Raw genomic sequence first — 12,645 nt, forward strand, 5'->3', positions numbered from 1 at the left:
TGGATATGACTAACAGTGTGGTTGGAATACTATCATCGTACATCTTTCTAATTCTTGAAAATTCCAAAAGTTCTAGGTAAAAAAATGCAGTGTTAAATATATATTAGGCCTAATACTCTGATAACAAGTATTATCAAATATAACCATGCTTTGCCAGCTTGAAAAAGACATTCACACCATACCTACTTTTTTGTCTTTGAAGGTATTAAGTTGTTTCCTAGGACCATTATCTTGTACTGATTCTAACACATTGAATATCAAGCTGCTTCAAAACAGAATTCTTAGTTGTGCTAATTATATAATTAAATTTTCATCCCAATGTGACGAATGTTTGAAAAGTAACTTGTTTTATAACAATGTGAGATGCAGCTTCACGTATAATAGCATAACCATGTCATAATAAGAACTTAAGTTTTCTTATTCAGTTATGGTCCATTTTATAGATAGGTACATGATGTCAATACCACTTACTGATATGCTTATGTGGTTTGTTTTGAATTTCATGCAAAGCTACACAAGGGCCATCTACGCTAGCTGTCCCTAATTTGGCATTGATAGACTAGAGGGAGGGCAGCTAGTCAACACCACACACACTGCCAACTCTTGGGCTACTCTTTTACTAACGAATAGTAGGATTGACAGTAACTTTATAACAACCCTACGACTGAAAGGATGAGCATGTTTGGTGATGAGGATTTGAACCAGGGCTTAAGTGAGTGAGAGCTAAGACTTATATAAGTGCGTGTATACACATTTTTTCTTCTTTATTCACATGTATATTTATATTTTGAGCATATGACATTTTAATAATTCTAATGGATAGTTTCTATCACTAGTTTAATTATCATCATAAAGACAAAGGAAATATCTCCTTAAAAACCAAAAATAAGAAGTATTTATTAAACTTTCATTTTGGAAGTAAATATCACAGGTATTTTTTCTCAATAGTATCCTGTATAAGTTGAACCTTTCTTCATTAAAAAGAATAAAATTTTATTAAACGAAGAAAAAAAAAATTTCATTGATAAACTTATTTTGGCATTAAATTAAACCTTATTTACTAACTTATAAACGTCGGGCAACAAATAAATAATGAATCTATAAAATAAAAAATGGCATTAAATCAAATCCTTATTATCTACAAGAAACACGATGACATTGTTATAGCAAGATTTTAGTTGTCTACATAATACCACTAACATAATATTTTCTCGCATTACCAAATTGTACGAAGCTTTTAACAAGCGTTTGCAATAAATGCGATTGTTTAGAACAACACTTAATAAGCTCTACATAAAGAGAGGTCACAGTAATAAGTCGGCAACTGCTTAGGCAGTGGCTTCTAAAAAAGTATTTAAGAATAATTAATGAAAGAAGAAATATGTACCTTTAACAAAGGTTCAATGTCTCCATCTCGTTAAGATGTCAAACTGGATACATTTAAGTACCCATTATTATCAACTCAGTTACTGTAATTAACTAATGCCACAAAATAAAATTTAACAAAAGTCCATCACCTAAAATGTAGCTAAAGAAACTATTTTTAAACTTTATAAAACTAAATATGCAGATTAATCATGGAAAAAAAACTCATATATTGTAAACAAAATATTAATTTTGTTAGTACGTACGCACTCAGTTATGTTAAAAGATAATTTGAAGTCTTGTTAGAAACTCTTTACATACCTGTAAACCTCTTTGTTATAATACTAAGATATGGTAAAAAAAAAAGACTTGCATGTTAAATACATAAATAAATAAAACGTAATTTTCTCCAAATAGGGAAGGAGCAAATGTGGCTTTCACAATTCATCTGTTTGAGTCGATGATGGAGTGCAACTGCTATTGAGCTTAACTGTTCTCTTCGTAAATTGCACTTGTTATACTTCCAACCGCTAAAGTGGTAGTAGAATGATACTGATCACTGAAGGAAGAAAAGCTGGAGAATGGAGTAGTACGTCGAGACTCGCCATAGATACTGTTAGGGTGGTTATCAAAAAGTAACGAGGAGGTGCTGGTTGTCTCTCCATGGATCATAACTGGTGGACCTTCTCTACGCTGAAGCAAAGAGTTGAGACTTGCGAGATTAATATCCCAATCTTTGAACCCGTTCAACAGAAAAATGGCACAGATGATGATAAGAAACCCCGAGATAGTACCCAGTACGTCTCGAGTACTCATATTTCCCCATTCTCTAAACAGTATAGCAGATGCAACAATCACGAAGGAAGTGAAAAAGACGTAATAGATGGGAGTAACAACAGATGTGTTAAAGAGATCCAGAGCTTTGTTAAGGTAGTTCATCTGGACAGTCACGCAAATTACAACAGAGAAGATGCAAAACCAGGTTATCCATTGTGTGAATTTGTTTGTACCCGCAACAGTCTCACGCAGAGCCAATCCCACACCCTTGCAGCCCATAACTGATAAAGAGCCAATCACGGAACAGATGATAATATGGACAATTACATTGGAATTACCATACCTCGGAACACAATAAAAGATCATCACCAAGCTCACTACAACCACAAATATAACATAGTTAACAAATCCTGAAAGAAATAATAAAAAAAAGTTACTTCACTTCAATATTTAAAGACGTCATCTAAAGCATCGTATAAATAATAATTACAGCATGATAAGTATAATCATTGCAATAAAAAAAAAAAAAGAATTAAACAGTCTACAATCCGTTAAACAACTTTTGTCAGAAATAGGTCATTTGTCTAAAATATTGACGACTTTAATATTTTTTCTTTCATGGTGATTTCCTTTAGTTTTCAGGAAAAATACATTAACTGTAAATAATAATGTAATCAGAGGTTCTATTTTGTTACAGTTGTTTTATTTATTTGATTAAATATTTGGTTAAAGCTGTATCATTAACTTATTTGGGACTGTTACGTTTTAAACAAAAGTTAACGGTAATATTTTAATTTGGAAGCGATACTAACCCTGAAAGACTAGTCAATAGGAATGGTTTCTTAGAACATATTAAAATGTAAATACACAAAAGTATCAGCTATTCTTTTTGTGAGACTAATATAAAGAATTAAATGTTTTTGTCAGAAATGGATTAAACAATAACAAGAAGAAATAATTAAAGAAATAAGGGGAAAGAAAAAAATTTAATTATATTGAAATAAACACATTCTACAAGAGCCAAAAACCATTTCATTCTTACATTCTGGTGACTGTGGAATAGTAATCTTTAGCAATAAAACAGATTAAGATAAGGATCAAAGCTTAAAAACAGAGAAAATGGTTTGCGTCAATGCCAAAAAAATCAAGAGTGGAGTACACAAAAGACAGCCACTATACCTGTATCTATATATATAGACTAGAAGGTATTAACAGCTTAAAATATTCAACAAATGGTTTCCCTCACCATTGTAATAATTGACCAGCTGCCTGTGAATAATGGTCTTAATGACATCATACAGTAACTTGAAGTACTCCTCAGTAACCATTGGATTAAGAAAAAATGACTAGGCATATGAAATCACCCAATAGGTGTATCACATTACACAATCGTTTATTATCAGTTACTACGGTGGTAGGTACTGCAAAGAACTAATAATAAAAATAATTTCAGAAACAAATATTTTTTTTTACTTTCAGTGCTACTAAACAGACTGTGCATTTTTTTAACATGGTAAAGGAAAATAAGAGAACTTTAAAACACATAATTACCAGACTGTAAAGACTTTTCTCCAAGTTCCTCTACACTGGCAACGTTACCTTCTTTTGGAGCATGTAATACCATAACGGTGGATCCAAGAACACAGAGCAAACATCCAGTTTTACCAAGCAGGTTAAGTCTCTCTCCCAGAAACCTTGATGCAAGAAGTGCACTGTGGTGTGCAGAGTAATATCAGGTGAAAAACATTTTTATTACAGAAAAATAATAATAAAAGTCTACAAATAATTGTTGAAAGCAGTTTTACAGCACCTACACAATACTTACAAAAAACAACAACAAAAGAACATCACAATCTAAAACCTATTATGGTAATTAGATTACCCAGCAATGAGCAAGCAAAATGGTTCAAAAATCAGATTACAAGTTCTTCTTGAAATTCATAAAAAAACAAATATCTTAGAAAGTCAATACTGGATTAGTAATTACAATCAGATAACTCCACCTATCAACAATCTATTTTTAAAGTTAATTCTTGACAGGTTCTCAGAAATTTCTTAGTATTACAGTGTATACGAACTCCTTACAATGCTAACTATACAAACAATTAGGTTTGGTTTGCAAAGAACACCAAAAAAGTCTCAGATGTACTGAGTTAATAAGAATAAAAAAGGGCAAAAATGTTCCTAGTAAATGCCAGTATATACTATTATGCTAAGTTCTTATATATTTTGAATTACCTGAATTAACTATTAAACAAGTAATTACCCGAACAAAACTGATTTTATAAATATCAGTGAAACATAATTTTAAACTCCTATATATATATTTTTTTTTCTGTTAGCCAATCAAATCTAATATATTGACAATAAGTTTTAACAAATTAAAAGGTACAACAGATTTTTCTTTAGAAAAGTTATCAAAACCAATGCTTTTCCTACAGATAAGTATGCAATTCTTATCTACAAGGAAAAAAACAAACAAACATCATGCATGAACAATTATTAATTATACCATGTAACTTGAGCATTTGGTCTCTTGGTGAAGCCATTGCACCTCAATAACATTTAAACTTAAAAAACAAATTAGCTGCTCGCTCATTTTGTTTATTGTTTTCAACGTACAATATCGTAGACCATCTAGTGGTTTATAACCGTAAAGTTACAGGATCAAAATGTGTTTACCATTTCCATTAATTAACGGTGTGTTTGAAGCTTTCAAGAGATAGTTTGCAATAATAAATTTACAAAAGAAAATCCACAAACTTCAGCATGCACTTAGTATTAGCATCTACGTTACCTGACTAAAACACTCAGTGCTCCAAGAGGTGTAACAAGAGTGGCAGGAGCAAATGCATACGCAGCAAAATTGGCACCTTCTCCAACAGCCACTATAAATATGAAAAATATTCTAAGAACAGATATTTGTACAGCATCCTGCGATCAGTACACGTAAACCAGGCAGTCGTTAAGCTTATACATTACATGGTATTATACGTAGCAACTTCTCTTGCAATATCTTCAACATAAACAACCACTGATTCGGTGTCACGTGCAAACCAGGAAGCTAATTACATACTCTCCTGAAGTACCTTTAAAGTAATCACGATACTGTAGCTCGACAAACAACTGGAACAGAGTACTATATTCTCTGACCACTTTCCTCGATTTCCACCTGCTGCCACAGAAATGGTAGCAAACTGGATCTAATTGGGATCTGCTGGACCTCGAGCAGTTATTTGTCCTTATTATTTCCTGACTTTGAACAACAACAGCATACTTGCCAACTTTTCAAAATTCTCACGTGGGAGATTTTCCGTGACTCGTGGCAAATCAAGCAATGGTTTAGAATGATAAATATGTCTTATTTGTATAATTGGTTTTCGTTGGCCAAGAAGAAAGTGAAGCCCGATTTCCAGAATGAATCACGTGTTTACTCAACTGATTTCGCTATGGAGAGCAAATGGTTGGCTGACATTTACCAGGACATTTCTGTTGTGTGAAAAAGTTAATTATAGTTACACAAATCGGTAGATTTCCAGAAGGAATTGGTTGTACGTGCCTAAAATTGGTGGAAATGACCAATTTTTAAAACCCGATTGGCAGATTGGGTCAAAGGTCCAAATTAGGAAACTCCCACCCAAATCGTGAGAGTTGGCATGTATGCAACAGTTCAAAATTAAGAAATTTTTCTCCTCAGCTGACCTTGGTATTTCGAAAGCCCTAGTTTCGTGTAACTTATTTAACAGAATATTTGTTTGTGAAAAAAAACGAAATAACTAAATTTTCTAATGACATAATACTCTCAATAATTGATCACTCCACCTAACTTTGGGCATGACAGCTTTACGATGGCACATTTTGTAATGGAAACTACACTGTAGGGCTATTATCAGGATGCATAGTCATCAGACAGGACATCACCAGAGAAATGAGATATGGACTGCAACAAAATTGTAAGACTTTAAAATAACAGCACTATACATTTCAAACATTTAAGGTAAGAGACTTTCTTGATATTAAATTTTATATTATTAAAAAATTTATATTTATAGTGCATATTAGATGGATTTCCACATTCGGATAATACAGTTATTAAAATAATGACCTTTACACTCCAGTTAATTATAAGAGAACTTTCATTTTAACCCCGACGCTTCACCTTAGCAGGTTCTTCAGGGCTAGTACATAAAACTGTTACTTTATAGATTGTCTTTACATAAGGCTTCAATACTAGCAAAAAGGCATTGCCTTGATAGCTGTAGTGACATATCCACCGCTATGTCAAGATTCTTTTATGTAATATCCCTGAAGCTGCTGCTAAGGTGAAACATCGGTTAAGATAAAAGTTCTCTTACAATTAATCGGAGCGTAAAGGTCGTTTTTTCTAACTTTATATCATGCAAGAGTATTAAAACATTCAAAAATCTAATAAATATAATGAATAATGTTAAAAGTATGAAAATACAGAAATGTTACATTGTATTGACTACGCATTTATGTTACAGACAAAAGAAGACACACCAAATGACTAATAAAACCTATGGACAACAAGGGACCATTTAGTCCTTGAAGGTTGTCCTTGCACACCCATCCTTGGGCAAAGTAAAAATGTAAATCCCCCCTTTACTTCTTAGGAAATCACTGATTTCCCTCTTAACCTCCCATAAAGTGCAGGCCTCCACTATCACCTACTGCAACCCATTCTGTAAGTCAATCAACGTGTTCGAAAAATAAAACTGTTTAACTGGAGCCTAGCCTTTCACAAGTCTTCAACATGTGTCCTATTATCTTCATAACACAGCGTCAAGAAATCAGAGACCTTTATTCTATCAATCCCCTCGATAATATTGTAAACTTCAGTTAGACTGATCGCCTTTTATTCTTCTTTTCTCAAGAGAAAATAAGACTAAAAGATCTTAACCTATCACTGTAAGATAACCCTTTCACTCCTTGCATCATCTTATTAGCTCTCCTTTAAATCCTTTCTTAGATAAGGAAACCAAAACTACACACACACTATTTCAAGTGAGGCCTAACTAATAATTTATATAATTACCTCTCTTAATTTATTGTCAATATGTACAGAAATACACCTAAAATTCTTTTGGGTTTACTACTACAAGAAAGAACTGTTTCAATGGCTTGAGTTACTTATCCATCACAGTGCCAAGATCCTTTACTTTAGCCATGCTACCGAGTTGGTTCTCATCTATATCAAACATATGACTGAAATTTTAATAGGCCAAATCCATTTACCTTGCACTTTTCAACAGTGCTATATATATATATATCAATATTTTAGATATGGGGGGTGGGGGATCTTGCCAGGATTTCTTCTGTTACTTCATTTTGTAACTTGAAAAACAAGTAACAACATTTATCACAATGACTAAAGAAGAATGTATGAAGTATTAGGTGTACTTCCGCAGGGTCCCTGAAAGTGTTCTGTTTCAAGAGTAAATAAAACCAAAATTTAGAGTAACAAGTATTCTTATTTTGTGCTTTTGAAGTTCATATGTCATGCTGTGTTGAAGTGTATAGAGTATATAATTCTTCTCATGATTCATGGCATGTGCACATTTTACTAATGTCATGACAGTACAAATCACAATGTTAACTGTTACTTATTTGGCATCATTTTAGTGTCCTCGTGCAAAGATATACGTGGGTTATCTACACTAGCCATCCCTAATTTGGTAGTGAAAGACTAGAGGGAAGGCAGCTAGTCATCACCACCCACAACCAATTCTTGGGCTACTCTTTTACCATCAAATAGTGCAATTGACCGTAACATTATAACGCCCCCACAGCTGAAAGGGCGAGCATGTTTGGTATGACGGGGATTCGAACTCACGACCCCTCAGATTGATAGTCAAGAGCCCTAACCACCTGGTCATGCAGGGCCCAGCTCATATGTACGTAGTGGAGCTGAGGAATAATACATTGCTTTAAAAAACATTAAAACTTGAAGTGTTATTGCATGTCATACATCACAGGTTACAACATTTCAACTACTTTTTATTAGCAGAAAGTCCAACTGTTGTGTTCTTTTAATAGCTTTTCACTAAGTAAGAAGTACAAATGTGGTCTTGCCATTCTTACAACTTAAGAACGATACTACACATTTATATCCAAATAAACCATGATGGCTAGATATTGAAGCTGTTTGGGTTGCAAGTATTTCCCACGCACATATGCCGGATGACGTTTATATAGTAAACTTTGTTCATATGCAGCGCAGTCTGTTGGCATGCAACCATTGAATAACATATATTATTAATAATTTACACGTTTTCTAGTAACACCCCCCCACGTATGCTGAGATGCAGTGTATAAATACTCAACTCCCAAGTTAGGTAGTGAATTTTAGATAGTATTGTCAATTGGACAGTTGTTTGTTTACAGGTATTACCACAGAAGATTTGATCTACCGGTGCTTAGGTTTAATATTTAAAATGAGTTAACATGTACACAATATGTCCAGTAATGTGATTGTCTCCATCATTCGTCAAGTGTTGAAGGTTTGTCTTTATGTGTTAACACAAACTTCCTGGGAATTTAACACGTGTCTTTATTGAACTAGCCGAGGCTATTGTAGAACTAGTGGCTGAAAAGGGTAAGCCGTCGGCACAGTAGGAAAGGATTATCACTACATACGTATAAATAGAAAGAAAGAAAAACTGATCAACATAAACACAGTTTTAAAAACAGATTTCTTTGGCCTTACATGCTTTCTTTTATATGTAAAAAAACATTTCAGTACATTTGCATACACTGATATGCCACAAAATAAACTTACTTTTGCAAATTTGTATACACTTAAGTATACATTTACTTAAGTATACAAGTATTTAATACATTAAACCACACATACTTGATAGAAATCCAGCCCACCATAGCCATTCCTTCAGATATCCATATCCTCCTGAACCTGATAAAATAAAAACATGGGTTTATAGAGACCAGAAATTCAATTACATAATTTAGTCTTTTTAAATTCACACAAGAAAATTCCCAAGACTAGATAATATACCTATTTTAAAGCATCAGTATCAAACAACTGTAAAGTTATTTATAACTACTAATAAAAATGCTGGAGCGAATTATAATATTAAGATACTTAAACAATCGAAACTGTATAATAAACAATTAATATTTTATTTAAAAACTGATCAAGGGTCATAAAAGTCACTCTACACGTTTTGACGTCGTTCATGTCATCCTCAGGAGTGTTAAAAACAAATGTTGTGCAACATATAATTACAAAAAAGGCCCTGGTCATGTGACTACTAGTTTACATAATTAAAAAATGTCACACCATCTACTTACTCTCTAATTTTCTAAACCTTCATCTTTATTTAACCTGTTGCAGTGAATTAGTTTTATGATGTTCATCACAACAAATTATCAATATAGAAAGATCTTTTCTTATTCTTTACATGTCCGATAATAAAGATTTTAAAACCTACCTGCTCTAGTCTTTCCTTCTCGACTTATCTTTAAAAGCCCTTTCTTTTTTATGATAAAACTGGCTCCAATAAATACACTAGAACTAACGGCCAATGAGAGTCCAATGTAGAAATTTCGACTAACTTCAATATTATTGTGGTCGAGAGCGATTTCGCTATAAAAGTCTGCTTCTCTAGTAACTCTAAGCTTTGTAATTAAGCTGCTTTTAGAATTTACTAAAGCACTTTTTGATAATTGGTTTATGGAGTTCCTTTCCATTGTTCTGAAATAAAAAAAAATTTTTATAAACCATAAATAAAATCAGTTTTCTATAACATGTTTATGAGCAAGCCCTAATGAAGTATACATTAATGGTACAAACTTATTTTGACCCAGTAAATTTCATGTACACTTAAAAGGAACAGAATGTTGGTTGACCCATGAAGGTCACCTATTAATCTTCAAACTGGGAGAAAAAGAACAACAAAAATTACAAAATAATGACCTTTTTTTGTCTGGAAACTAAGTAAAACACCCTTGTAACACACACGTACAATTCCTCTTTCTTTAACACAAAAAACATTCCACAAATTAGCTACTTCAAAAATGAAGCCATTTCATCAGAGGACAAGCCTGTACCTTGGCTTCAAAAGCTTTTAATGATGCCAATCCTATCCTTTCATACAGATGCATATTTTAAGGACAAAAAGGATCCTGTTGATTTATTTAGGCCATCTCATTCACTTCATTAAATTCTAAAGTAACAGTAAAACACACAAAGCCAGCCCTTATCTCTTGAATATTTACCAAACCTTCCTTTAAACTCCCCTAAATTAACTGCACCTACCACATCTGAAGGCAACCCATTTCAAAGGCCAACTACCCTGTTAAAAAAATAAAGTTGTCTTAGTTGAAGATGACTCCTACCCTGCCAAAATGTAAATTTGTGCTCTTTAGTCTTATCATTTTCACTATTAGATATGATAAAAGATGACATGTCAGCACTGTCAATTCCCTTCACAATCTTAAACACTTCATTCATATCTTCTCTAACTCATCTTTTTTTTTTGTCAGAAATCATACAAGCTGAAATTTCAACTTCATACACTTTCCATTTGTGAACTAACTCTATAGGTTATTAAAAAATGTAAACTGTACAAAAACAATTATAAACTGAGTGTTAAGTTTTTAATTGTACTGGTACAGAGTTACCATTTTCACATATTTTCAACAGAATCTTTTAAGACTTACATCAAAAAAGAATTGGCAGTTCAAAACACCTAGGTAAGGTTAACAACTTTTTTAACTAGTAACCACTGGTTAATGAATAAATTAGTTTTGTACTGTACAAAAACTAGTGTTCTTTCTAGATTTTTATTTTACATAAAAGTTTTCAAAAACCAATACTTTTATAAAAATAAATAGTTTCATTTTGAGTTTACTTCCTGATTAAGTATTATTTTATTATAAGTTACAGCTTTTACGGTAAGGTTATTTTTTTGAACATGTAGGATGTTTTGATCACTGATGCAATCATTCTTAAGTACTAGTGATAGAAATCTTGTACCTGTTTTAAAAAATCATCTTCCTTACTGTAAAAGCTGCAACTTGTAATAAAATAATTTTATGAAAATTGTATGAACTGCCTTAAGATGTTATATTGCTTTTCTGGAATAATAAATTATAGGTGGCAGTAGAGTCAAATATACAGAAGATTTACTCAGACAGCTGTAGGCCTGACAATAATTAATAATAATATGCAGCTTTTTCTTAGAATTGCCCTATTTTTGGAATATTTTACCTGATAAAGTGAGCAATCCTATTACTATAAATATTAGTAATAACTTAAATCACGTCCACCCATACACTAAGACTATATTTTATACACCAAAAACAATACAATACAATAGAAAAATTTCATTATATGCACTAATGCAGTAATAAAACCGTGTTGCCAAGGTTTATTGATTTCTTTACTGCATTAGATCATTTATAAAGCATGAATCATATAAATTAGGCTAGAGCACCGCCGTTACTTTGTTAATATCACAAAATAAATTTTACTCTTCTACATTTTTAACAAAATTAACGTAAAACGTATTATCTGATTATTGTCACAATTAATAGTAATAATATTAAAACAGAAGTGTTCGACCTCGAGTTTCGTAAAAATAAAACTAAAAGTTCAAACAGGATAAGCCTAGCTTTAGTATTTAAAATATCATACACAAGGCTTTAACAATTATAATTCTATAAGTAATAACATAACTTAAGTTTACTTAAATGCCTGGCCTGTATTATTACACATGCATAACATTTTCATGATATAAAAAAATATGAAATACATTAAAATTACAAGAAAATTAAATTAATAATAAATTCAGACTAGGCTAAACTTGCCGGTACCTACACTTTAGGTCGCAGACTGTGCTGCCACTAGTTATATTAGTAATTAGCACAAGTATTAATTTTATTCACTATCACGATAATTTAAATGCTCATCCAAGAAATATTTTTGGATTAGACGACAAAGGAAAATAAGTTATATAAACTTAACTTCATATGACAGATGGAGTTAATAAAACAGAAAATGATAGGTCAAAGAGCTACATGTTGTTCCTCAAATGTTAATTCTTCATTAAAAAAATATTTTGAACTAGTATTTCGTTATGAATATATTCGTAAAGATTTATATTTTTGAATAGAAAATCATAACAAGGCGAGCATCTAGTGTCTCTTGAAGTATTGTGTTCAGTCTTGGGTTGCTTGCTTTTGGAAAGACATTGAACTGTTGGGAAAATTGTTCTAGGATGCTACCTGGAATAGAAAGGCTGCCATAAGCAGACAGGTTTACAAATTTTTAAATTATTTAGTTTTGAAAAAAGGCGAGTGAGAAACTTAGGTGTTTAAGATTGTTAAAGGAATTTATAGTGTTTATGCATAATATTTTTTCGAATAATAAGATAAGGAGACGCAAATACAAATTTTGGCAGCTAAATTTATAAGCAGCTATGATAGTGTTACGTCTCCGTTTGTTAATTAACTTTCCGTAAC

The 12,645-nt window shown here is 32.1% G+C and overlaps 1 protein-coding gene across 4 annotated transcripts; it reads right to left on the reverse strand.

The window, feature by feature from the left end:
* Positions 1–574: 574 nt before the first annotated feature.
* Positions 575–12,011, reverse strand: LOC106469337 (magnesium transporter NIPA2-like). Of its 4 annotated transcripts, none has more exons than XM_022397830.1 (6): positions 12,002–12,011; positions 9,612–9,874; positions 9,017–9,073; positions 4,940–5,030; positions 3,694–3,854; positions 575–2,552 (listed from the first exon to the last, which is right to left on the reverse strand). In XM_022397830.1, the coding sequence occupies exons 2-6, from the start codon at positions 9,868–9,870 to the stop codon at positions 1,852–1,854; spliced, it is 1,269 nt and encodes a 422-aa protein (XP_022253538.1). In that variant the 5' UTR covers positions 9,871–9,874; positions 12,002–12,011; the 3' UTR covers positions 575–1,851. The 4 variants fall into 4 exon arrangements, with proteins under 4 accessions (XP_022253538.1, XP_022253539.1, XP_022253537.1 ...); XM_022397831.1 differs by lacking the exon at positions 12,002–12,011 and adding an exon at positions 11,393–11,696; XM_022397829.1 differs by lacking the exon at positions 12,002–12,011 and adding an exon at positions 11,185–11,696.
* Between the last annotated feature and the right edge of the window lie 634 nt (positions 12,012–12,645).

This window comes from Limulus polyphemus, unplaced genomic scaffold (assembly GCF_000517525.1).
Source record: "Limulus polyphemus unplaced genomic scaffold, Limulus_polyphemus-2.1.2 Scaffold3429, whole genome shotgun sequence".
Taxonomy (NCBI): domain Eukaryota; kingdom Metazoa; phylum Arthropoda; class Merostomata; order Xiphosura; family Limulidae; genus Limulus; species Limulus polyphemus.

What these genes read in the sequence shown, in the direction of transcription:
- LOC106469337 (XM_022397830.1), bottom strand. Translation starts at nt 9,870, where the DNA reads ATGGAAAGGAACTCCATAAACCAATTATCAAAAAGTGCTTTAGTAAAT. An exon ending in AGAAGGAAAGACTAGAGCAG is followed by an intron (nt 9,074 to 9,611) that starts GTAGGTTTTAAA and finishes TTATTTTATCAG; the next exon opens with GTTCAGGAGGATATGGATAT. An exon ending in GTGGGCTGGATTTCTATCAA is followed by an intron (nt 5,031 to 9,016) that starts GTATGTGTGGTT and finishes TCATATTTATAG; the next exon opens with TGGCTGTTGGAGAAGGTGCC.